A 27139-nucleotide genomic window follows, 5' to 3' on the forward strand; every position below is an offset into this window, starting at 1 on the left:
AAATCGAGTAAATCTTTCTACACATGCTAATAAGTAGCTAAACATAATAATCATCTTAAGGCTTATTGAATATTTTATTGATATTTGGAGTTTATTTTTTCTATGAAAAAATTTCACGACACTCTCCCATAATGTAAACTTCCGGTGAAAGATCATCAGCTGACTGTAGTTTTGGAAGTGGGAGTAAACAGCTTAGAGAATGAGACTCAGTTTAAGAGTTCAGTTTTTTCCCCATAAATATTATTTCACGCGAAAAAACATACTGAAGAAATATTGATCATGTCTTAATTGTAGATTTAAGAGTGAAATTAAGAGCAGACGTGTACGAACTTTCTTTAGGCGCGCACGTGATATGTCGGAAAACCAGGATCTTTTGAAGACGGAAGGAATTGGACGAGATATATCAACAGATACCTCAGACAGTGACGAAGAACTACCAAGAAAGCCTACTCTGCAGCGTCGTACAGGTACAGTATCAGAAACTAAGATATTACGTAGGCATTCAAAATTATCTTTAACACAGATAAATAAATGGTATTTTTTTTATTTACAAAACACATTAAGCTGACTAATCATGTACTCTAAGGTTTTTATCGCAAGCACTTTGCCTAAATATAGTGGTTCTGAATCGGGGCAATATTGTTGCCGACCAGGCAGTTGTATTGGTAGAGCATCCTGCATATATTGATTAACTAATGTAGGTAGTTATAACCAAGTCGGCAATTTCATTCAAATATCTATAGCTGTAAGAATTCTAAATAATGCTTTAATTTTGGTTCATTGATGCCTAGTGGGGAAGATTTAATTGTCGGTAGGGATCGCCCCAACCACTCATTGTAGTTTTCCCTCATAGACATTGTTTGAACTGCATATTTAATAATATTTTAATAATATTATAACAGTTGTGTATATATCTGAACTGAATTTAATTTAGTAGTTTATTGTGTCTAATAAGCCAATTGTGGCTGGATGCATTTTATTGTGTTATATGTCAAACTGCGGAGTTATCTTCATCTCCTTGAAAACACTTACCATCTTTTCCAACTGATCATTCTCCATAGTGAAAATAGAAAATGACAAAATCCAAAATGAAAATTCAACACAGCTGAAAAACAAAAGCAATCAATATGGGAAAAAAAAAAAAAAAAACAAGTATCAATTTTAGGAGTAACTAATAAACAAAATAAGGTTGAAATGCAAACAAAAATAAAGAAGTATAGTTCTTAAGTAAACAAAGAGAAAAACATGTAAAAGTATCCGCAGCAATCCAATGGTAATATTTATAAACACTACAGACCGACAGAAACAGTTCACCTGCAAAGTAACACAACACTTGATAGGTAATGAAACTCTCAATGTAATTACAAGTGCAAGTACATGTCCATCTGTTGTATATAATATATCACAAAGCAACAGATATGAAGATCAGGTTTCAACTCAGTATATAGAGTATAAGCAGACAAGAATAAACTACAAACAATAAATGATATGAATTAAAGACTCATTATCTACCCAGTACTAAGTGTGCGACCTACAATGTAAATAAATACCCGGTTAGTAAACATGTAAACACACAACTCAACCAACACTAAACACAAGACACAAAGAAATATTCAAAATATACATGCAACACACAACGACGAGTAACACCCAATGTCTACCCCCATAGGTCAGTGTCACATGTCTTCAAATAGTAAATATTTCTGTAACCAATATAATCTAAATTTACAAGTCTTTTTCTAACTATCTTGATCTATTGTAATAGATATGTACTAATATTTTATAGTTACAGATATTTTAGATGAAATAATAATGTAATTATCAAAGTAAATTCCTATATGGAGATAGTATATAGCAATAAATGATAAATTGTCTTACTAAAATACAACAAAACAGCAGAATTTAATGAGAAGTCACTTTTTCATAAAATGTCACAAAATCCACGGATCTGGAAGTGCAAAAATCCAAACCGGAAGTCGTTGTAGTTGTAGAAAATGGGAAATCGGCAAAGTCCAATCTGATTAACAAGTCTATCTTGCATCATCGTGAACATCTAAGCCTAGCGTTGGAAATACAGTTGTACATGTACTGTACTCGCGAACAAAAAATGTCACTGCTGTGTATCACAGTATAAAGTTATTTTGTCAAATTTCAGCACCTCAAACGTTCAAGGATTACAGTATCAAGCGAATGTCAGGAAAGGATAGAACAACTTAGTAAAATATTCCACGCGACACATCTCTAGTCTGTCTATGGAACGAAATCAGCAATCACATTCACTGTCTATCAAGTGTACTGGACCGTAACACAGTCGGTGGTACACATATGGAAATATACGGCAGTTCTCATAATAACAATAGATTCACAGGTTTGAGTTACCTGATTATGTCACACTGTCACCGCTCGCACTGAATTATCATTCAGGAGTTGGTTGTTCTTGTTTACATCCCTGCCACTGTCAACCACGTGAATGTAGAGCGGAAGTGTGTAGACCAGAAACATAGGGGTCGTAGTAATGTCTGGACAAAACGTCAGAACGTACCGGATTATCCGGAACAGCGGGTATACACTGTCGGCATTCAAGTACTATCTTCTGATCTCCAGAAATGAACATGTACATGGGCGCCATTGTAAAATTGAGGGAAATAACAGACTCTGTCTTGGTTCCTTCTGGTCTTTATTGGTAGCGGATCGCACCAGAATATGGTATAAAGACCCTATAAACAGATCAATAAAAACTATTGTATAAACTGTAGACTCTTTGATCGTATAATCTATATATCGAAACTACTCTGCAACCAGAATAAATAATTATAGATAATTCACACATGTATCATTCAATTAATAAGAGTATCTGAATCAATTCATCTTAAAATATACTATAAATAAAACACCTACCTTGACAATGGGTCAAGGGTCTAATGAAAATACGTAGTAATCTAAATCACGTCCGTCTGGTCGTAAGTCAAATCCCCTTTTTTCTTTCCCCGCCAAAACAGGACAAAGACAATGACAATGACCACAAAACAGAAACGAGACAATACAAGGACACAACAATTGACTACGTCACACAGGTAAACTGGACACACGTACACAGGTATACACAACTAGTGACCAACGAAACGAATTAGTGAAAACCACCCTGTTACATATGTACTGTGGTTTTTAATGTTTTATCATGCGTTTAACACAGAAATAAAATAATATGATTGATTGGTAAAACTGCAGCCTGTTAAAGCCCAATTGGTGTATGGATCCAATACTGAAAAAAAAAGTAAATCGTTGAAAACTTTTGCTATACCTTTCAAAAAATTGTGTTGATATAGATATCAGATTTAGAAACCATTTATACACCTCCATGCTAAATATATGACTAAGTTTTTAAAAAGATAATCCAATAATATTTCAAAGTCTCTATATATGGAAGGAAAATGAAAGTAAAGTTCTCTTAATCTCTCATAATAATATCTGATAAATGAATGTACAATTCTCTAAAACAAACTGGTCAGTACCACTTAGACTTAATTTTCAAAGACAACTCATAAACTTTTACAATACCTTTATGTACATTGGCTGTTTGATCATTTTACTGATTTTCCTTGCAGCCTCAGTTTTCATTTGCATATTTGTATTAAAATATTCAAAATGTTTCAATTCAGAAATGAGAATAATGGCCGAGAATAATGAACAGCCAGAGAACAATGAGGACGCTGAAGAGAGACCAACTCCCCCTTTGTTACGGAGAGTCTCCTCCTACTATACCCCATACCTGGAGGACAGGCTCCGCAGGAAACTCAAGTTTTACTTCATGGGGCCTCATGAAAAGTATAAAGCCAAAAAGAAATGTCCATGGAAACTGTTACTACAGATTCTGAAGATTATCATTGTCACAATACAGGTAATTTCAGCTTAATAGATTTCCAGGTGATTCATTTTATCATAAATCAGAAACAATGGCCTGGTAGGTGAAATGTTTAATCTAAGTTCAGAGGTAACAGACTATTACTGTTGTGTATTTCAAATAAATGTCGATCAATGCTAATTCTCCTATCATAATAATATTATATTATGGGAATAGATTTAAAGTGAATAGTCGGGCAAAGAAAACCAAACTAAATGCATTCATTGTCCTTCCAAAAGTCCTTACATAAAATTCTGCTTATATTGTCCCGTTTTGACTATCGAAATTAGTGGAAAAACCCCATGTCAATTTAACACAGTTTTAAAAAGAACTTTTTGAAAGCAAGGCTGTGTGGGAATGTCATCATGGACATAGCCAGTCGGGAGCTGGATGTATCAGGATTCCTATAATACAAATTAATTTCTTTGCATGCAGAACGATTTTGACGAGAAATTTTAGATTTCTATTTAATAAGAAAATTCACACCATTTTTACTGACTTTAGTTTTCTTTTGCCCGACTATTCACTTTAATGGATACTATTGTTGATAATACAGTCATGTATTAAAAATAGATGCACATCATTACTTCCCCCCGCAACAAAGTTAAGGGGGGGATACTGGAATCGGATTGTCCGTTTTTCTGTCTGTAGACACAACTTTGTCCGGCAAACTTCTCCTAAACTACCTGACAAATTTTGATAAAATTTGGTACACAGAACCCCGACATAAAGGGGAGTTGAGTAAACTATAAAGGGTTCTACAATGCCCCTTATTAATTGAAGCAGCAAGGGTATTAGTCATACATTCTGGTGACAGTTCTAATTTAAAGCAAGTAAACATGACCTGAGGACAATTTGCATTCAAAGTTAATTAAGTGTTCAGTGCCATCAACTTATAGCGCTCTCAATGGTCCAGAAAAACATGAAATTAGAAAGTACCTATTTAGGAAGTATTTATTCGATGTAATGTTCAATAAACAAAGCCACATGACAGTGAGTTTAAACTTGGTAAACCATTTTTATGAGAGATCTTGGTAAACCATTTTTATGAGAGATCTGGATTTGTTGACTATAGTATTTTGTTTTCAGCTTGTTATATTTGGATATGAGAGATCTGAATTTGTTGGCTACGTTGAGAAAAACAACTTAGCTCTGAAACACTTGTACCTGAAAAATTGGGACCCAAGCTTTGAGACTATGCCCTATCCTCCAGCCACAGGCAAATACGCTATCTATGACATTCCAAAACTGGTGGACTATATCAACTTTGCAGTGATGCGGGTATGAGAACATTTTCCATGTTTTTCCTCCTGTAGTTTTTGATTCAGAGTACATTTAGTTGTGTATTTTTCCTTACAGTATCATATTTGTATGCCCAATACATTGCTATTTAGTATAAGCTTGATATCTGTTTTTGCATCTAAAATAATAAACAAGGCTTTCAGTGTATTTCTTGTAACTCGGGTCTTGTAGCTCAGGCAAAACTCTTGGTGTGTACACATTAAACACATTATCATTTTAAAACTCTCACAGGTGTGTGTCATTACACATTATCTTAAAACTCTCACAGTGTGTCATTACACATTATCTTAAAACTCTCACAGTGTGTCATTACACATTATCTTAAAACTCTCACAGTGTGTCATTACACATTATCTTAAAACTCTCACAGTGTGTCATTACACATTATCTTAAAACTCTCACAGTGTGTCATTACACATTATCTAAAACTCTCACAGTGTGTCATTACACATTATCTTAAAACTCTCACAATGTGTCATTACACATTATCTTAAAACTCTCACAGTGTGTCATTACACATTATCTAAAAAAGTCACATGTGTGTCATTGCATATTATCTAAAAACTCTCATGGCGTGTTGTTGCACATTATCTTAAAACTCTCACGGCATGTCATTACACATTATCTAAAAACTCTCACGGTGTGTTATTAGCTCACCTGGCCCGAAGGGCCGGTGAGCTTATGTCATGGCGCGGCGTCCGTCGTCCGTCCGTCCGTCAACATTTCCTATAAATCGCTACTTGTCCTAGAGTTCTGCATGGATTGTAACCAAATTTGGCCACAAACATCCTTGGGGGAGGGGGAACAGAACTGTATAAATTTTGGCTCTGACCCCCCAGGGGCAGGAGGGGCGGGGCTCAATAGGGGAAATAGAGGTAAATCCTTTAAATCGCTACTTGTCCTAGAGTTTGGCATGGATTGTAACCAAAATTAGCCACAAACATTCTTGGGGGAAGGGGAACAGAACTTGTATACATTTTGGCTCTGATCCCCCAGGGGCAGGAGGGGCGGGGCCCAATAGGGGAAATAGAGGTAAATCCTTTAAATCGCTACTAGTCATAGAGTTCTGCATGAATTGGAACCAAATTTGGCCACAAACATCCTTGGGGGAGGGGAACAGAACTTGTATAAATTTTGGCTCTGACCCCCCAGGGGCAGGAGGGGCGGGGCCCAATAGGGGAAATAGAGGTAAATCCTTTAAATCGCTACTTGTCCTAGAGTTTGGCATGGATTGTAACCAAAATCAGCCACAAACATCCTTGGGGGAAGGGGAACAGTACTTGTATAAATTTTGGCTCTGATCACCCAGGGGCAGGAGGGGCTGGGCCCAATAGGGGAAATAGAGGTAAATCCTTTAAATCGCTACTAGTCATAGAGTTCTGCATGGATTGGAACCAAATTTGGCCACAAACATCCTTGGGGGAAGGGGAACAGAACTTGTATAAATTTTGGCTCTGCCCCCCCCCCCCCCCCCCCCCCCCCCCCCCACGGGGGCAGGAGGGGCGGGGCCCAATAGGGGAAATAGAGGTAAATCCTTTAAATCGCTACTAGTCATAGAGTTCTGAATGAAATGTAACCAAATTTGGCCACAAACATCCTTGGGGGAAGGGGAACAGAACTTGTATAAATTTTGGCTCTGACCCCCCGGGGGCAGGAGGGGCGGGGCCCAATAGGGGAAATAGAGGTAAATCCTTTAAATCGCTACTAGTCATAGAGTTCTGCAGGGATTGGAACCAAATTTGGCCACAAACATCCTTGGGGGAAGGGGAACAGAACTTGTATAAATTTTGGCTCTGGCCCCCCAGGGGCTGGAGGGGCGGGGCCCAATAGGGGAAATAGAGGTAAATCCTTTAAATCGCTACTAGTCACAGAGTTCCGCATGGAATGTAACCAAATTTGGCCAGAAATATCCTTAGGAGAATAAGAACTGAGTTTGTATAAATTTTGGCTCTGGTCCTGGGGGGCAGGAGGGGCGGGGCCCAATAGGGGAAATAGAGGTAAATTCTTTAAATCGCTACTAGTCATAGAGTTCTGTATGGATTGTAACCAAATTTGGCCACAAACATCCTTGGGGGAAGGGGAACAGAACTTGTATAAGTTTTGGCTCTGGCCCCCCAGGGGCAGGACGGGTGGGGCCCAATAGGGGAAATAGAGGTAAATCCTATAAATTGCTACTTGTCCTAGAGTTTTGCTTGGATTGTGACCAAATTTGGCCATAAACATCCTTGGGGGAAGGGGAACAGAACTTGTATAAATTTTGGCTCTGACCCCCTGGGGGCAGGAGGGGTGGGGCCCAATAGGGGATTTAGAGGTTAGTATTAAAATTCCTTCAGAAAAGAAACAATGAACCTGTATTCAGAACATTACTTGGCATTACAAACCAGGTGAGCGATACAGGCCCTCTGGGCCTCTTGTTCTAAAAATTATTGAATCTCTCACAGCATGTCATTACACATTATCTAAAAACTCTCATGGCGTGTTGTTGCACATTATCTTAAAACTCTCACGACATGTCATTACACATTATCTAAAAACTCTCATGGCGTGTCATTTCACATTATCTAAATTTAAAGGTCTCATGGAGTGTCGTTACATATTATCTAAAAACTCTCATCGTGTTTCGTTACACATTATCTAAAAACTCTCATGGCGTGTTGTTACACATTATCTAAAAACTCTCATGGCGTGTTGTTACACATTATCTAAAAACTCTCATGGCGTGTTGTTACACATTATCTAAAAACTCTCATGGCGTGTTGTTACACATTATCTAAAAACTCTCATGGCGTGTTGTTACACATTATCTAAAAACTCTCATGGCGTGTTGTTACACAGTACACATTATCTAAAAGTCTCATGGTGTGTTGTTACTCATTATCTTAAAACCCTCATGGTGTGTTTTTACACATTATCTAAAAACTCTCATGGCATGTCATTACCACATTATCTAAAAGTCTTCCTTCAACATCAAGGACCAAGAACTGTATGGTATCACTTCTGTTGTTTAAAAAGAATTGACTTTTGCCCCATGGGTGTGTATCTTTCTAAGAATAAAAAGGTTTCCTTAAGTGGCAGCATTTCGAGTGGGGCTATATTATCAGATGTGTGATATGTAGAGATAATTAATAACTGTTAAATTTTGTTATCTTGTTTTTTCAGTACAATCAGACAGAGGAGCTTGCTTTAGGGTCAGTGAGATTCGTTCATAAGGATGGCCAGGTCAGACCAATGTCGTTTTGTAGTATACACTACCTTAAGGGACAAATCTTTGAAAACAACGACACCTACTCCTTAGATGCAAAAACTGTTACAAGTAAGTAGGGTTGATTGTAGACTGAGAACTTTAGTTTCATCATCAGTCAGAAGTCATTCCAAAATCTTCATCCAAGGCATGGCTTAGTTAGATTTTATTGTCACCCAAGGCATGGATTAGTTAGATTTTATTGTCACCTAAGGCATGGATTAGTTAGATTTTATTGTCACCCAAGGCATGGCTTAGTTAGATTTTATTGTCACCCAAGGCATGGATTAGTTAGATTTTATTATCACCCAAGGCATGGCTTAGTTAGATTTTCTTGTCACCCAAGGCATGGATTAGTTAGATTTTCTTGTCACCCAAGGCATGGATTAGTTAGATTTTATTGTCACCCAAGGCATGGACTAGTTAGATTTTATTGTCACCCAAGGCATGGTTTAGTTAGATTTTATTGTCACCCAATTGCAAGGCATGGATAAGTTAAATTTAATGTCACCCAAGGTATGGACAAGTTAGATTTTATTGTCACCCAAGGCATGGACTAGTTAGATTTTATTGTCACCCAAGGCATGGATTAGTTAGATTTTATTGTCACCCAAGGCATGGATTAGTTAGATTTTATTGTCACCCAAGGCATGGATTAGTTAGATTTTATTGTCACCCAAGGCATGGACTAGTTAGATTTTATTGTCACCCAAGGCATGGATTAGTTAGATTTTATTGTCACCCAAGGCATGGATTAGTTAGATTTTATTGTCACCCAAGGCATGGACAAGTTAGATTTTATTGTCACCCAAGGCATGGACTAGTTAGATTTTATTGTCACCCAAGGCATGGATTAGTTAGATTTTATTGTCACCCAAGGCATGGACTAGTTAGATTTTATTGTCACTCAAGGCATGGACTAGTTAGATTTTATTGTCACCCAAGGTATGGACAAGTTAAATTTTATTGACTTATAAGTACACAATGTGCTCACAAATATATAAAATCGGTCACACGATGTGCATGTATTTATGATATTGATTACAAATGCTCAAAATCAGTATACTCAGACTGAAGACAGACCATAAAAATTGTTTAAAGAATAAAGATTTAAAGCAGGTGAAATCTACCAGATAAATGAAATAAAACAATGCAGTTTTTTATTATGGTTGTATAATAATTAGTAGAGTAAATATTAGATATTGTCTGTTAATTGAGCAAAATAATATTACATCTCAAATCTCCACCTTGTCTCTTTCATTTCAGATTGTACTGACCTGATTCTGGACAGTGAAAATTTTGATATATTGCAATATCTGGGGGAGAGAAATAAGTCTCTTAAATTTGATAGGTAATTAAGTGGTTTTAAAATATTGAGATGTTTAAAATACTGTAAATTAACTTTCTTTCGCGGCTGCTAAACTTCTTAAATTATATAATTTGGAGGTCATTATAAAATACCAGCCAAATTCATGTTATATTGAATACACTTTCTACTCTGTTATAGTATACAAATAATTTGTTCTTGTTCAACTTTCTTGGTTAAGATTTTCCAAAATTTCTGATCTGTTCTTAAAATTTTATAATTATGTCTGAAAAAAATAAATTTTGCTGAATAACTATGTAGCTTATTTGTTTGATAGAGTTTTTAAATGTATACATATTTAATTTTATGCCTTTTTATCTGATTCATTACCATGTTTCTTTGGTAGGATTTTGAAAATTGAGCTGCGGTTTCACCTGAAGTCTTACCATTTAGATATTGACAATGGTCTGATTGCTCCGGAATGCTTCAAAGTGATGGGAAAGGTAAAACATTCACTGGTCATTTCCAAGTTGAAGTTAGGATTGAAGGTGGTCATTACTGGTCATCTCCTATTTAGAACTGAAGGTGGTCATTACTGGTCATCTCCAGTTAACTTTAGGACTGAAGGTGGTCATTACTGGTCATCTCCTAGTTAGGACTGAAGGTGGTCATTACTGGTCATCTCCAGGTTATAGTTAGGACAGAAAGAGGTCATCACTGTCATCTCCAGGTTAGGATTGAAGGTGGTCATCACTGGTCATCTCCAGGTTAGGATTGAAGGTGGTCATCAGTGGTCATTTCCTGGAAAAAGTCAGGATTGAAGGTGGTGATTACTGGTCATCTCCAGGTTAGGACTGAAGGTGGTCATCAGTGGTAATCTCCTGGAAAAAGTCAGGATTGAAGTTGGTCATTACTGGTCATCTCCAGGTTATAGTTAGGACTAAAGGTGCTCATTACTGGTCACCTTCAGGTTATAGTTAGGACTAAAGGTGGTCATTACTGGTCATCTCTAGGTTATAGTTAGGACTGAAGGTGGTCATTACTGGTCATCTCCAGGTTAAAGTTAGGACTGAAGGTGGTCATCACTGGTCATCTCCCAGTTAGTACTGAAGGTGGTAATCACTGGTCATCTTCTGGTCAAAGTTAGGACTGAAGGTCATTACCACTGGCAGTTGCAGCCCTGCCAAGGTCTAAAAAGAAAAGGAATTAAGCTATCAGTGTCCTTACTTAAGCTGTAAACAATGAATTATTGTGGCGTGAATACTGTTGCTAGTAATCTACATGTATATGATAAAATATATTACACCAGAAATATTTAGTAATAACATTTTCAGTTCTGTTAATTGTCTAATATGCAACTATTACCAGGAATTTAACACCTTACAAATGTACCACTCTCCACAATGTAGGGGGGGTGGGGTGGGGTGGGGGAGGGGGTCGTCGTCACCTGTGTACCTGTTCATTGTGGATTTATTTCAGGTAGTGTTTGACGACAGTACCCGGAATGGTCAAATGTTGATAGATCTGGTTACCACTCTACAGGAATTTGACTGTAAGGGAGACTTCTCCTTCCAAGGTAAAAACTCTCACTTCTCAGGTCGTATCTTACTAGTCATTTATAAAGATATTTAAGAACTTTTCTCAAAAAGCCCACAAAAGATTTAAAAATCTACTTACATGTATTTATGACTTCCACCAGCCCCTAGAATGTCACCTAGATTCCTCTTGCTCAACGGGGTAGTTTTAAGCATAGAGAATTATTTATTTTATTAAATTCCTTTAACTTGTTTTCCTGTTGGGTCCATTGGTCATTGAGTTAGCTATCAGTTACTATATGGAGTCCATACTCCTGAATTTCCAGAAGTTTTTCAAAATGATAATTAAACAGGCATCCTTTGCTTTTTAGTTCACTATAATTTTTGTTTTACAGAGGCTGAGTCCCGCCAGAGGTTGGGAAATACCATTTTTGATATCTTTGTGATACTGGTCAGTGTGTTGTCCAGTGTTTTGTGTACACGGTCAGTAATACGGGGACTACAATTACAGAAGGTTAGAACTCAAGCAATATAGACAATTTTAGAATGTTCAAGACATTTAGCATTGTCAATTGGCAATATTTTACAAGACATCAATTTTCACCAGACTCTTATCATATATCAACCAATCAGATGTAATGTATAAATCATCCAATCATTTGCCTCCTTTGTCATACTCCCAATAACCACATCTTTATTATCATTCAACTTAATAAGTGTTAAATATTATCTTTATCACACAAAATGTTTAATAATATTCTATAAGTTACATTTAGTCTTCAAATGTATTTTTTTTTCGATATTCAGATAGTTTGAATTAATTATGTTTTAAAAAAGTGATGATTCATTTCTGACAAAATTTGTCAATAACAGCCTACAAATGTTTAATGTTGTTTTGAAAAGTTATGTGAGGTGTATTTTGATTTTTACAGGAGACTGTGAAGTTTTTCAAGAAACGTTTCAGAAAAGATATGCCTACCTCAGATAAACTGGAGTTTGTCAACTTCTGGTACATAATGATTGTTCTTAATGACATTTTATCTGTGGTCGGCTCATCACTGAAGATCACCATCGATAACAGGGTAGGTAACTCTGTACTCTAGGTAACACACCACTAATATATCACTATAGAGAACAGGGTAGGTAACTCTGTACTCTAGGTAACACACCACTAATAAATCACCATAGAGAACAAGGTAGGTAACTCTGTACCCTAAATAACACACCACTAATATATCAGTATAGAGAACACACCACATTAATATATCACTATAGAGAACAAGGTAGGTAACTCTGTACTCTAGGTAACACACCACTAATATATCACTATGGAGAACAGGATAGGTAACTCTGTACTCTAGGTAACACACCACTAATAGATCACCATAGAGAACAGGGTAGGTAACTCTGTACCCTAAATAACACACCACTAATATATCATCATATTGGTCAGGGTCGGTAATTTTGTACTCTGGGTAACACACCACTAATATATCTCCATGGAGAACAAGGTAGGTAACTCTGCACCCTATAGCTAGGTAACACACCACTAATATATCACTATAGAGAACAGGGTAGTTAACTCTGTACCCTAAATAACACACCACTAATATATTATCATATTGGTCAGGGTCGGTTAATTTTGTACTCTGGGTAACACACCACTAATATATCTCCATAGAGAACAAGGTAGGTAACTCTAAACTTTAGGTAACACACTACTTATATATCACCATATAGAACAGTGTAGGTAGTTCTGTACCCTAGGTAACACACTACTAATAAATAACCATTGAAAACAGGGTAGGTACTCTGTACCCTAGGTAACAACTCGTTGTATACACCGCTAATAGTATAACACCACCATTGACCAAACAGAGTAAATAACTCTGTACTCTAGGTAACACACCGCTAATAGATCACCATTGAAAACAGGGTAGGTAACTCTGTACTCTAGGTAACACACCACTTATAGATCACCATTGAAAACAGAGTAAATAACTCTGTACTCTAGGTAACACACCGCTAATAGATCACCATTGAAAACAGGGTAGGTAACTCTGTACTCTAGGTAACACACCGCTAATAGATCACCATTGAAAACAGGGTAGGTAACTCTGTACCCTAGGAACATGTTACACACCACTAATTGTTTATTTTTATTAGGCCTTCTAACACTGATACCTGTAGAATTTAGAAATTGTAGAATTTAGAAATTAGAATTTAATTTATACAATCATATCACTGTGTCACATACATAAATATAAAAACCATCAAATAAAAATTTGATCAGAAGAACACGTCTAGTACTATTGAATATGATATTATTTTTGTATTTGGTATTTTGTATGAGGGTTGGACAGATATACACAACACTGTGAATCTCCTATCCTAAAATATGCACGAACTAAACACACAGATAGAGAGAAATTATTTTTTACAGGCTGAGGGTACACTCTTTTTCCTGGTCGTGTAACCAAAAAAAATCTATCAAAATCTGAGACACGACCTGTTGTGAATGTTTATGTTACCTTAACCTTATGCTTGTTAAATCTATCAGTAAACACATTGTTATCCTCCTCCTCCTGTATAATGTAGACATAGACTTATATTGTCTTTATTCTGATCTCCGTTTTAGACAGCCAGGACCGCCACTTGTCAGGTTTGAATCATGTAGTACAGGGAAACCTGATTTTGCTGACAATGAATATAATAATAACGCTGGATAAACAAATACACAGCCATGTTAAACTCATTGATTTGATCTGATATGTTGTCTGTAAATTCCGGTTTCGCTGTATTTCATTTTCATAAATATCCTGGTTTTATGTATGATGCCCTTTGGAATGCGATAAAATTGTGTATATAGCATGTTTTACACAAGCTAGATGATTCAGGATGCTTTATTTTTAAAAATTATCTATAAGTCCATGGATATGTACCACTTACATATTATATATGCATTGGTATGGTATTTACAGGGAGTGATGTAGATCATGAAGCTGCCACAATCATCATGATTATTCATTACTAAATAAATATTATATATATATACAGCCTTCCGCTGCCACTTGCCGAATGGTAAATTGTGCTCCATTTTGCTGTATAGTTTAATATTTGTCTATTTTGTCTCGCATTACCGTTCGTATCCTATTATGTAATTGTGTTCGTTTTGTTTGTCTTGATAAAGGGGCAGATCGCCTCAAAAATTTGACAATTTTGTTTTGTCCACATGGTTGGAATTACTTCCTTGTCCCATATATATATACATACACTAGATATGGTTTTATAGGCAGGCAAGAAGTTAATTGTGTAGACAAAATATATTGTCAAAATGTCAAGGCATCTGCCCCTTTATCAAGACATACATAATATACAGTGACATAATATAGAATTAACAATTAAAAAGCACAAGACTTTGAAGAAAACACATATCATCAAATAATAAGTTGAACACAATAAACTCCTCAGTGAGGCCAAAGAGGGGAATCTAGTGAAATGTAGTCATGATGTTTGATTTTAATGCAATACATATCTTTTTATTGGTAACGGACGTAGTATAGGTTTTGGTAAGATGGAATTTGATGAATTAACTGTTTGATCCCGTACTAAAACTAATACATGCTTAGTAGAAAATGTCAAGAGAACTATATTGCTCCATGGTTTATTGACTGCTGTGATAGTGGACATTGTCACAATTTTATCTGCTTTCTGTTGTACAAGTTTATCATAAACATTTGTTAATTTTGATTTATTTATTTTTTATTGATAATGCATTTTTGTTCTAAGGACTTTTCTGCAATGGTAATTCCTTATATCATGTTTTATAGATTACCGTAGAACTCAGAAACCTACACATTTTCATCTGCATTATGTTGAATGGCAACACAATTTTAGCCCAGTCTGATACCCATGTTTACATACCAACCCACTCATTACCATAAATCATTTGCAAACCCTTCACCATCCATATATCCACACAAAACTACCCAATATTAAACCCTTAATACCCCATCCATTCCTGAATTATCACCTAATAATCTGAACCCCTAATACCATTTGATTAAAAGAATAACTATTATATACTATATATAGTTACCGTATTCGACCCAATAAGCGCCCATGTCCCTATAAGTGCCCATCCCCCTTTTTGAGGCCCAAATTGTCCAGGCATAAATAAAGTAAACTTACACTCAACTGTAAGATTTGCAATAAGTAGACCTTTTCATTTTTTTTCTTTTAAGCGCCCTGGGCGCTTATTGGGTCGAATACGGTAATATACTTACAAAGTAAGTTTAGTAGATTCTTTCCAGAGATTTTTACTTAAGATTTACCTCCCCTTCCCACCATAGCTCTCTCACACACACTTTTCAAAACTCCACACAAGTAAGAGAAGAAAACAAATTAGCTTCAATATATTATAATACATATTGGATCCGCCATCATCAATATCAGATAAAATAAAATAGAAACTGTCGTTGTGTTTTATTACAAAGATTTTGGTAGATTTTCTATTGCTTTAGTGTGCAGTATTTTGATATCAGTACTAAATGATGCATGTCATTTTGCAGGGATAGATTGATAATAAAATATATTTAGATAATAGATGCACAAATATTACCAGGGTATATACATTTTGTGTATATTTTAATTAAAAACTACATTATCATGTTTCACATCATTCTTAGAATTAAGTATGCATGGATCTATGTTAAAACAGCTAAAGCTCGCCTCAGTGAGATACTAATTAAACAACTGTATCAGTATCATTTGAAATTACTTATATTTCCCAAATATTAATTAATATATTTATGTGGGTCAATAAGATTTAGCTGCACAAATGATATCAATAGATAATGCAAAAAAAAACCTCCTACTGATGCACAAACTCCCACTGCATACAACTGCAATGTAACTTTATAATATTATACAGAAAATACATGCACATTCTACTAAAGAAATCTTAAATATATTTTCCTCTGTTACTGGGTATATATTAATAGTGACATTATCATAAAGTATTTTCAAATAGCATCTTTGAATAATTTTTCTGATTACCAATGCTCATTGATGATCCCTTGAAGGTTAAACATTAAAACCAACCAACTGATAAGATCTAGTTATAAATAATTACTCTTACACATAGTAAAAGAATTTTTGCTAGATATTATTCAGTTTTTCAACTTAGTAGAAGTTGAAGAAGATATCTTTTTTTCCTACCATATATTTGTCATATTTGATATTGAAAGAAGTCCAGAAAATTGAATTTCAATGTGTATTTTTGAATTGCAGCATGCCTCCAGCTCGTCTGATAACTACGACCTCTGTGGACTTATGTTGGGCACAGGAAACCTCCTTGTATGGTTGGGGGTCCTACGGTACATCGGTTTCTTTAAAACATTCAATGTAAGTTCTTGACTCAAATATTCCCTGAGTATCTTTGCATCCCACAGCATTTGTTTGTTGGTTTGGTTCTAATAAGTCAGGACTGGTGCTTTGACTGTACTGTAAAACCATTTTATTTTTGCATATACGTATTCCGGATTTGGGCCGCGGGTACTCCGGCTTTCCTCCACCAACAAACCTGGCACGTCCTTACATGACCCTGGCTGTTAATAGGACGTAAAACTAAACAAACCAAACCAACAAGTATTCCGGATTTGAATATTACAGAGTTATCTGCCCATGCAGAAAGGTATTGATTGTGACGTCATGTGTTTAGGAGCATAACGTCATACGTTTCAGAGAAAACGATGTGAATTTTGCTCACAAAATAATGACGTAACAATCAATACCTACCCGCAAGGGAGCTAACTCTTTAACATGCAAAGACAGAATAGACATGTACAATATTTTCTGTCTATGTTATTTTCAACATATCTGCGATTCAAACAAATAGTTTCTTATTACCATTATCTGTGAATTCATATATATATTATATAACGTTAAATATAAAATAACATATAAATAGAGGTTACACAACAAGTGGTTGTTGAATATGGAATTTATTGCACACGAGTGAGTTATTTTTTAAAATTTACAAAAGACGCAAGCTTTAGCGAGTGTCTTTTGTAACTTTTAAAAAATAACTAACGAGTGTGGAATCAATTCCATATCCAATAACCACAAGTCGTGTGACCTGTTTCTACCAAAATTATGTCCATTTGTAGCAGATTTAAATATGACGAGGATAAGGTAACGTGTGTTTTTAAAGATATGCAAATATGATGTAGTGATATTTTCATCCGCAAAAAGGCGCTAATTAATCTTCACAAGTCATATTTTGATAAAGAATCCATTTATATAAAAGTCTTCGAATTGGGAACAACTTTATGATGAAATATTTCTCATTTAACGTATTATTCAAGCTACTTTTTTAAGGTAACTTAAAATATAACACTCTGTCGGACTATAAAAAAAATCATGCGCACGGCAATGCCGTGCCATTTACTTCCCGCCAAATAATTATCAAGCCATTGTAATCAAGATCAAGTTCATTTCAGAGAAATTTACTCTATGAAATTCACCAGTATTAAAGGGACAATTCACTCAGGCTAATTCTTTTACATAAGCAAAAAGCAAAATATGGCATAAATGTATTGTTCAACATTTCGTATGAAACATATAATATAAAATATTGACAAATTCCACGTCATTGTTTAGTATTATAATTAATATCATTGAAATATCAAATCGTTGATCAATACGATTAAGTAGGTACAATATGGACGTTGTACCCATACCCGAGCCAATGTTAAAAAAATAAACTACATAACCACTGAGAAGGTGATAAAATGATTTTTAGGCAAGACAATTCGCCTAATAAGGTAAACACACTACTCTCATGGCGATTTCAGCAGTTCTAGACAAAAGTTGCATTACTGTACGAGCAAGGGACAGGGTTCGGCATACAAGAAGTTCGACCATAATGTGTAATGGTGGACAGCGAGCGAGTTTGAACATCTACACATGTCACAAACATGGGCTTTTCAGGCATATTACAGAAAAACCGACTGATCTAATTTCCATTAGAACTTGATTTTTACCGATATATGTACAAATTTTAATGTTCTCTTAGACTGAATTGTCTCTTTAAGATCCTTTTCCGTCAAATGAGTTACACAGATTATTATACTTCACATAAAAACATCAAGTTTATGAGACATGCAACGATCTCGACACATACTGTACACTTTTCAACAGCAGTTTTGACAACATACATTGTAGGGTGACGTCACTCGATTATTAATGACATTGACAAATGACAACATTGCACTGAGAAAGAAGTATTTTGGTCAAAGTTCACTGTGTCAGCCAATCAGAATGCGTACAGAGTTTATACCATGTGTGGTATAAACAAACACGTGGTATACACAAATTGTTAATCAACAGCTGCATCGTATATCTGATACCCCGAGAGTTGAATAACAGCACCTTTTGGGGTAGAATATTAAATATAAAATAACATAAATTAGCTAAACATTTGAATTAGCAGTTAAGCTCTCTCACAAAATTAGACAAAAATTTGTATTTCGCAAAAATGAAATAAAAATGAAGAGTATTGACTGCATGATAAGAGACTTATATTGACATGATCTAAAATTTCTGATTGGTTAATTACAGATTCTGGTGATTGTACTTAAGAAGGCCTTCCCTGACATTATACGCTTCCTGGTGTGTGCTCTCATTATCTACTTTGGCTTCATGTTTGCGGGGTGGGTAGTGCTCGGCCCCTACCACATAAAGGTAAGTTATACAGACTCGGATAGAAATAACCTGGTGCACCCTATTGTTGATAAATTCAGGTATTAATCTCACATAAATATTGTAATTGTATATACATGTATTATTAGTGAATATGAATTTATACCAGGTATTTATATCTTTATTTCTCCACAGTTCCGACAGGTGAGTAAATTTAGTGAATATGAATTGTTGTATTTTTTTTTCAAAATTCATCATTTTCTTCACAAGTCATTTTCAACATACATGTATAATTATTTAGTGAATATAAGTTATTTGTTTTTAATTACTTATTTCTTTGCAATTCTGACATGTAAATAAACTTTGCAAATTATTTATTTATTTCTTCACAGTTCCGACATATAAGTACAGCGTCTGAGTGTTTATTTTCCCTCCTAAACGGCGACGACATGTTTGTCACCTTCTCGGCGACAGTGACCGACAACAGTCTAGTATGGTACTACAGTAGGATTTACCTGTATCTGTTCATCTTACTCTTTATCTGTGCTGTCCTCAATCTCTTCACCGGTGTCATCCTCGATACCTACGAAATCATCAAGGTAAGAAAAAAAAAATACCTACGAAATCATCAAGGTAAGAAAAAATACCTATGAAATCATTCAGGTCAGATAAAATACCTATGAAATCATCAAGATAAGAAAATTATCAAAGAAATCAACCAGGTAAGAAAAAATACCTATGAAATCATCCAGGTAAGAAAATTATCAAAGAAAAAATCCAGTTCAGAAAAATATACCTTTGACTTTTATTCATTGAGATTGAAATCATTTACACAGATAGCTATAACCTTCACTGGTGTCTTATTTGGGAACTTCAGAATCATTTGTAAAGAATAGATTGGTATGAAATCATTAATCAGAATTTCAGTTGAATTCGTTGGTTGGTAGTTTAAGCCTAATATCCTATCAACCATTAGGGTTTTCTGGGAAAAATATGAGTTTTGGGAGACCGTAGTATGTTAATGTTGTGTCGCTTTAACTGGATGAGAATTATTGTCTCATTATCAATTTTCTCATTTAGGAATACGCTAAAGAGGATTCCTTCCCAAAAAGTGCCTTGGACTTGTTTATAGAGGAATGCAATGATCCACCATCGTCACATGCATATAGACGAGAGGATGGCAGCTGTAATCCATTCTCTGGTTGTCACTGCTGTTGTATGAGGTAGGTAACAATGATCCACTATCGTCACATGTTTACAGACGAGTGGATGGCAGCTGTGATCCATTCTCTGGTTGTCTCTGCTGTTGTGTGAGGTAGGTAACAATGATCCACTATCGTCACATGTTTACAGACGAGTGGATGGCAGCTGTGATCCATTCTCTGGTTGTCTCTGCTGTTGTGTAAGGTAGGTAACAATGATCCACCATCGTCACATGTTTACAGACGAGTGGATGGCAGCTGTGATCCATTCTCTGGTTGTCTCTGCTGTTGTTTAAGGTAGGTAACAATGATCCACCATCGTCACATGTTTACAGACGAGTGGATGGCAGCTGTGATCCATTCTCTGGTTGTCTCTGCTGTTGTGTAAGGTAGGTAACAATGATCCACCATCCTCACATGTTTACAGACGAGTGGATGGCAGCTGTGATCCATTCTCTGGTTGTCTCTGCTGTTGTGTGAGGTAGGTAACAATGATCCACCATCCTCACATGTTTACAAACGAGAGGATGGCAGCTGTGATCCATTCTCTGGTTATCACTGCTGTTGTGTAAGGTAGGTAACAATGATCCACCATCGTCACATGTTTACAGACGAGTGGATGGCAGCTGTGATCCATTCTCTGGTTGTCTCTGCTGTTGTGTAAGGTAGGTAACAATGATCCACCATCGTCACATGTTTACAGACGAGTGGATGGCAGCTGTGATCCATTCTCTGGTTGTCTCTGCTGTTGTGTAAGGTAGGTAACAATGATCCACCATCGTCACATGTTTACAGACGAGTGGATGGCAGCTGTGATCCATTCTCTGGTTGTCTCTGCTGTTGTGTAAGGTAGGTAACAATGATCCACCATCGTCACATGTTTACAGACGAGTGGATGGCAGCTGTAATCCATTCTCTGGTTGTCTCTGCTGTTGTTTAAGGTAGGTAACAATGATCCACCATCCTCACATGTTTACAAACGAGAAGATGGCAGCTGTAATCCTTCTCTGGTTGTCTCTGCTGTTGTGTAAGGTAGGTAACAATGATCCACCATCGTCACATGTTTACAGAGGAGTGGATGGCAGCTGTAATCCATTCTCTGGTTATCTCTGCTGTTGTGTAAGGTAGGTAACAATGATCCACCATCGTCACATGTTTACATATGAGTGGATGGCAGCTGTGATCCATTCTCTGGTTGTCACTGCTGTTGTATGTATAGGTAGGTAACAATGATCCACCATCGTCACATGTTTACATACGAGTGGATGGCAGCTGTGATCCATTCTCTGGTTATCTCTGCTGTTGTGTGAGGTAGGTAATAATGATCCACCATCGTCACACATGTTTACAGACGAGTGGATGGCAGCTGTGATCCATTCTCTGGTTGTCACTGCTGTTGTTTAAGGTAGGTAACAATGATCCACCATCGTCACATGTTTACAGACGAGTGGATGGCAGCTGTGATCCATTCTCTGGTTGTCTCTGCTGTTGTGTAAGGTAGGTAACAATGATCCACCATCGTCACATGTTTTACATACGAGTGGATGGCAGCTGTGATCCATTCTCTGGCTGTCTCTGCTGTTGTTTAAGGTAGGTAACAATGATCCACCATCGTCACATGTTTACAGACGAGTGGATGGCAGCTGTGATCCATTCTCTGGTTGTCTTTGCTGTTGTGTAAGGTAGGTAACAATGATCCACCATCGTCACATGTTTACATACGAGTGGATGGCAGCTGTGATCCATTCTCTGGTTGTCTTTGCTTTTGTGTAAGGTAGGTAACAATGATCCACCATCGTCACATGTTTACATACGAGTGGATGGCAGCTGTGATCCATTCTCTGGTTGTCACTGCTGTTGTATGAGGTAGGTAACAATGATCCCTCATCGTCACATGTTTACATACGAGTGGATGGCAACTGTGATCCATTCTCTGGTTGTCTTTGCTGTTGTGTAAGGTAGGTAACACAGAATGATCCACCATCGGTATCACATGTTTACTAAAGGTTGTTTTTGGATTAATTCTTCAATTTATGATAGAACATGTTTTTGGTATGCGGATGATTGATAAGTTCATTTTGCAGACATGTTGTCACTATTATCACCCTAACCTGTGGATGGCAGCTGTGATCCATTCTCTGGGTTGTCTGTAACTGTAGCTTTTGGATTGACCCAGTGAACCAGTTTGGTATAATGTCTGATTTTACTGTAGGGGGATGACCCAGTAAACCAGTTTGGTATAATGTCTGATTTTACTGTAGGGGGATTACCCAGTGAACCAGTTTGGTATAATGTCTGATTGTACTGTAGGGGGATGACCCAGTGAACCAGTTTGGTATAATGTCTGATTGTACTGTAGGGGGATGACCCAGTGAACCAGTTTGGTATAATGTCTGATTGTTTTGTAGGGGTGACCCAGTGAACCAGTTTGGTATAATGTCTGATTGTTTTGTAGGGGGATGACCCAGTGAACCAGTTTGGTATAATGTCTGATTGTACTGTAGGGGGATGACCCAGTAAACCAGTTTGGTATAATGTCTGATTGTTTTGTAGGGGTGACCCAGTAAACCAGTTTGGTATAATGTCTGATTGTTACTGTAGGGGGATTACCCAGTAAACCAGTTTGGTATAATGTCTGATTGTACTTTGGGGGATGACCCAGTAAAACCAGTTTGGTATAATGTCTGATTGTTTTGTAGGGGTGACCCAGTGAACCAGTTTGGTATAATGTCTGATTGTTTTGTAGGGGTGACCCAGTGAACCAGTTTGGTATAATGTCTGATTGTTTTGTAGGGGTGACCCAGTGAACCAGTTTGGTATAATGTCTGATTGTTTTGTAGGGGGATGACCCAGTAAACCAGTTTGGTATAATGTCTGATTGTACTGTAGGGGGATGACCCAGTGAACCAGTTTGGTATAATGTCTGATTGTACTGTAGGGGGATGACCCAGTGAACCAGTTTGGTATAATGTCTGATTGTACTGTAGGGGGATGACCCAGTGAACCAGTTTGGTATAATGTCTGATTGTTTTGTAGGGGGATGACCCAGTGAACCAGTTTGGTATAATGTCTGATTGTTTACTGTAGGGGGATTGACCCAGTGAACCAGTTTGGTATAATGTCTGATTGTTTTGTAGGGGTACCCAGTAAACCAGTTTGGTATAATGTCTGATTGTTTTTTGTAGGGGGATGACCCAGTAAACCAGTTTGGTATAATGTCTGATTGTTTTGTGTGACCCAGTAAAAACCAGTTTGGTATAATGTCTGATTTTACTGTAGGGGGATGACCCAGTAAACCAGTTTGGTATAATGTCTGATTTGACTGTAGGGGGATTACCCAGTGAACCAGTTTGGGTATAATGTCTAATTTGTACTGTAGCGGGGGATGACCCAGTGAACCAGTTTGGTATAATGTCTGATTGTTTTGTAGGGGTGACCCCAGTAAACCAGTTTTGGTATAATGTCTGATTGTTTTGTAGGGGTGACCCAGACCAGCCTAATGAATACACAAGTCTTCTGAATTAAACATCTGGATTGACCAAACCTGTAAATGGACTATACACGCCACTACAAGTGGACCAACCAAATTAGTACAGAAATCTTCTGTGTTTTCTCACCTTACATTTCCATAAACCTCATATCAGGTTCAGGAGAAACACTGTTTTAAGTGTTGTCCAAATCAAGAGTTTTGTTGTAGGAATGTGAAACCAAAATGGACATTAAGAAATACACACCAACCATTCCGACTGTACAACGTAACCAAATACCCGGTTGAGTATCTCTCCACATACAAGTTGTACCCTAGACATTCTATGATTGGGACCATATTTATGTTTCTGCTCCCTGTATACTTACTATGCATTGTATTATTGAATGTATTTATAAAGTCCTATTTATGTGTGAATGTATGTCTTATTATAATAGTTGGTAATACTGTATAGTTGTTTAATTTTGCAGGTGTAAAATTTTGCGATTTACTAATTGGAACTTTTTACGCAGTGGCTTATTTATGCGAATTATCTTTGTGGTATTTGAAAGTGTCATTCATATAAACGACTGGCTGAAATAGGTAAACCATTAAATTTGTAAATCTCACAAGGTTTTAAATTTCACTATTTTAGATGGATCCACAAATTTAGTGAAATTAAAACTCCTGCGAATATTACCAACTATACAGTATCCAAGTCTCATTGCAGTTGAACAGTCCATCAAATGGAAGTTAAGAATCAGTTATAATTTTTGTGCTTATTACAACTGGTAAAATGCTGTTGTTTATGGTGCTAATATATAAGAAGCTGTGGTCACTGTACGTATACATTTAAATATAGACCAGACTTTACTGTACTTTGTAAGTGCTATTATTACACATATGTCATAGGTATCATCAATGTAGTTTGGTAATATACAGAGCAGAAAACTGACTACCGGGTAACCTTTGCAATATATAAGTATGTCTAATGGATGTGTCTTCCTTTGGTTTTTTGATATTTCTATATACTTAGTCAGAGGGACCTAGCACGAATCTTTTTTAACCAACAGTTTACATATATATATTATAGTATCAAGGGTATGAACTCGGCGGCCGAGAAAAACAGACCTATTTTTTTAAAACTGTGATGTTTTTAATAAACAGGCTCTATAAACCATTGACGCATATCTTACCTTGAAGAAAAATAATTTATCTTTCCAATGAGTGCTTGATGAACAAAATTGGCCAAGTATTTACCAAGTTATGGCCTGATGAATCGGGAAATATACTAAAAATAATAATGGGCTAGGTAGACATTTTCCTATCTGCTCGAAATGTTGTCTCGCCTCTAATGGGTACCTAAAACACCAAGCTGAAATCACAAAATCTAAGCTTGTCACAACTGTGTTCATGTCCCGTACTTTGTAGGATGTCATGGTGCTCACTTTCTTTAACCATCACTGCCATGTTCTTTTGTTCTTCAGAACGCTTCTCGATTTTACATATTTTGACTGCTTTATGCAAATTATGTAGTGTTGCGCTTGTCAATGTGTTCTCCTCTGTTTTATTGATTTTTCTATATACCTAGTTTATGACTAATATTTTTACCATAACATGTAGGTTAAACTGTTATTTGGACTAATTTAGTATTACCTGACCCTTTCTCTTCAGTATCAATTAAATTGAAAATGGCTTACACAGCACATTGCATCATGACCCATTACAGATACACAGCACAAACATACAGTGTGTTGCAGATACAACTGGTACAAACCCGCTGTATCTGTAATGGAACGCGCTGTACCAGCCGAACCGACCGGTATAAGTGGTTCGTTTTCAGATGGCAGACCCGAGATTCTTCATTTGTCTCCGGAATGTTTTCTTTGTTGAAAACAAGGCAGAGCGTATTTATATCCGATAAAATTACATGGATCGTTTATTTCAATGTGTGCTTAAACTATTTAGGTACCATTTTTATATCCATTTCATTGTTAGCACCGAAGATACATATTTTTTATATTCAAAGCTTATCTTTCATATGGGTGCCGTCATCATGGAAAAATCCAAACGTGTTCCATTTGGGGGTGCCGTATCACTTTAGTGTAACTGTTACAAATCCGCAGATGGAACGCACAGATACTGCAGTCTCTCAAAATATGCATGCAATAGATACACGCAAATCACACCGCTCACACGCGATATGGTCCTTTAATGACCCTAGCTAGCATCCAACACTACAAACTGGTAACTAGTCCCCTTAATACTAGACATTAAGGAGTTATCTCCCCTTCATACCTGCCACTGAACCATTTCCCCACAGTACATGTATGTTAAGAGTAATCTGGGAAATGTAATTTTTTGTATATTTTTACTTTCAAGGTTGTTTAGAAAAGAGGTTGTATGAAATCCATGTCCATTACCATTATACTGAATACCTTGACTAGAAATGTAATGTAATTAAAGCCTTTTAGAAACAAAATAATTTACACTTTGTACAAGCCATTTCTTGTCATAGCAGAACCTATACAATATATGATATTGTGTATTAGAATTGCAGTATTCTGTATCTATCTTCATTTTACATAATACATCTGCACTGTGGGTACTAGTATTGATTGTTCTATCATGATTTTTGTGACCTGAACATCTTTTTTTCAGAGGAAATAATATAATTTGTAAAGAGCAGACAACTCTGTATTATATTTAATACTGCATTTAAACAAGAAATATTCTAACAGTGGACTAGTATTCTGACGTAGACTAGGCAGACCCCACAATGTTAATACAGGATGATTTTTTTTTTTTTTTTTTTTAACTTATTATTTTTTTTTTTTTTGTTTTTTTTTTTGTTTTTTGTTTTTTTTTTTTGTTTTTTTTTTTTTTTTTTTTTTTTTCTTTTTAAAGTTTTTTTTTTTTTTTTTTTTTTTTTTTTTTTTTTTTGTGTTTTTTTTTTTTTCTAGTATTTACGGGGATTAAGAGTATTAAGTTGTGCCTCTTATTGTTACTGCCCAAGGAATTGATTCAGTGGGAAAGATTCTTCATTGTCTCTTTACGCTACTAAAATACCACGCAAGACGCCCTATGAAACCGAGAATTAAAAACCATTTTTTTTCTCAACAAATACTTGTCTCATCGAGTCAAACGAAACACTAATGTAAAGTCTATTAAATTTCACAATGTTTAGTACTTGCTTGAAGGATAGAAGATTTAGAATAAATGCCTTAAATTTTTGTTAAAAAAAACACGACAGCTCATGAAAGTAAGAGAGTAAGCCTTGCATCCGCAAGCTACATCAAATGTTACACCGGCAGATATCAAAGGAAAATCAGTCGTTGCCCAGAACACACAAAAGCTCTTGCGACGTATTCGATCAAAAAACACCAAGTGAAAGTGACAAATCCTTCTCATTTATATAAATCCTTGTACTGACTGTTACCAGTCTCCAGAAAAAATATAACAAAAGTAGGATATACATGTGA

At 36.2% G+C, this 27139-nt stretch overlaps 1 protein-coding gene across 2 annotated transcripts; it reads left to right on the forward strand.

Annotated features, from left to right (window-relative positions):
- The first annotated feature begins 145 nt into the window (after positions 1 to 145).
- Positions 146 to 25495, forward strand: LOC138325020 (mucolipin-3-like). 2 transcript variants are annotated; one of them, XM_069270360.1, is made up of 15 exons: positions 146 to 467; positions 3660 to 3898; positions 4991 to 5182; positions 8363 to 8516; positions 9711 to 9795; positions 10157 to 10253; positions 11230 to 11326; positions 11681 to 11799; positions 12218 to 12367; positions 13924 to 13947; positions 16578 to 16691; positions 18909 to 19031; positions 19382 to 19588; positions 20070 to 20212; positions 23671 to 25495. In XM_069270360.1, the coding sequence occupies exons 1-15, from the start codon at positions 353 to 355 to the stop codon at positions 23714 to 23716; spliced, it is 1905 nt and encodes a 634-aa protein (XP_069126461.1). In that variant the 5' UTR covers positions 146 to 352; the 3' UTR covers positions 23717 to 25495. The 2 variants fall into 2 exon arrangements, with proteins under 2 accessions (XP_069126461.1, XP_069126462.1); XM_069270361.1 differs by lacking the exon at positions 13924 to 13947.
- Positions 25496 to 27139: the final 1644 nt, after the last annotated feature.

The sequence above is a fragment of the Argopecten irradians genome, chromosome 6 (genome assembly GCF_041381155.1).
Source record: "Argopecten irradians isolate NY chromosome 6, Ai_NY, whole genome shotgun sequence".
In the NCBI taxonomy this organism is placed as follows: Eukaryota; Metazoa; Mollusca; class Bivalvia; order Pectinida; family Pectinidae; genus Argopecten; species Argopecten irradians.

What these genes read in the sequence shown, in the direction of transcription:
- LOC138325020 (XM_069270360.1), top strand. Translation starts at nt 353, where the DNA reads ATGTCGGAAAACCAGGATCTTTTGAAGACGGAAGGAATTGGACGAGAT. An exon ending in AGATGCAAAAACTGTTACAA is followed by an intron (nt 8,517 to 9,710) that starts GTAAGTAGGGTT and finishes CTTTCATTTCAG; the next exon opens with ATTGTACTGACCTGATTCTG. An exon ending in GCTTCAAAGTGATGGGAAAG is followed by an intron (nt 10,254 to 11,229) that starts GTAAAACATTCA and finishes GATTTATTTCAG; the next exon opens with GTAGTGTTTGACGACAGTAC.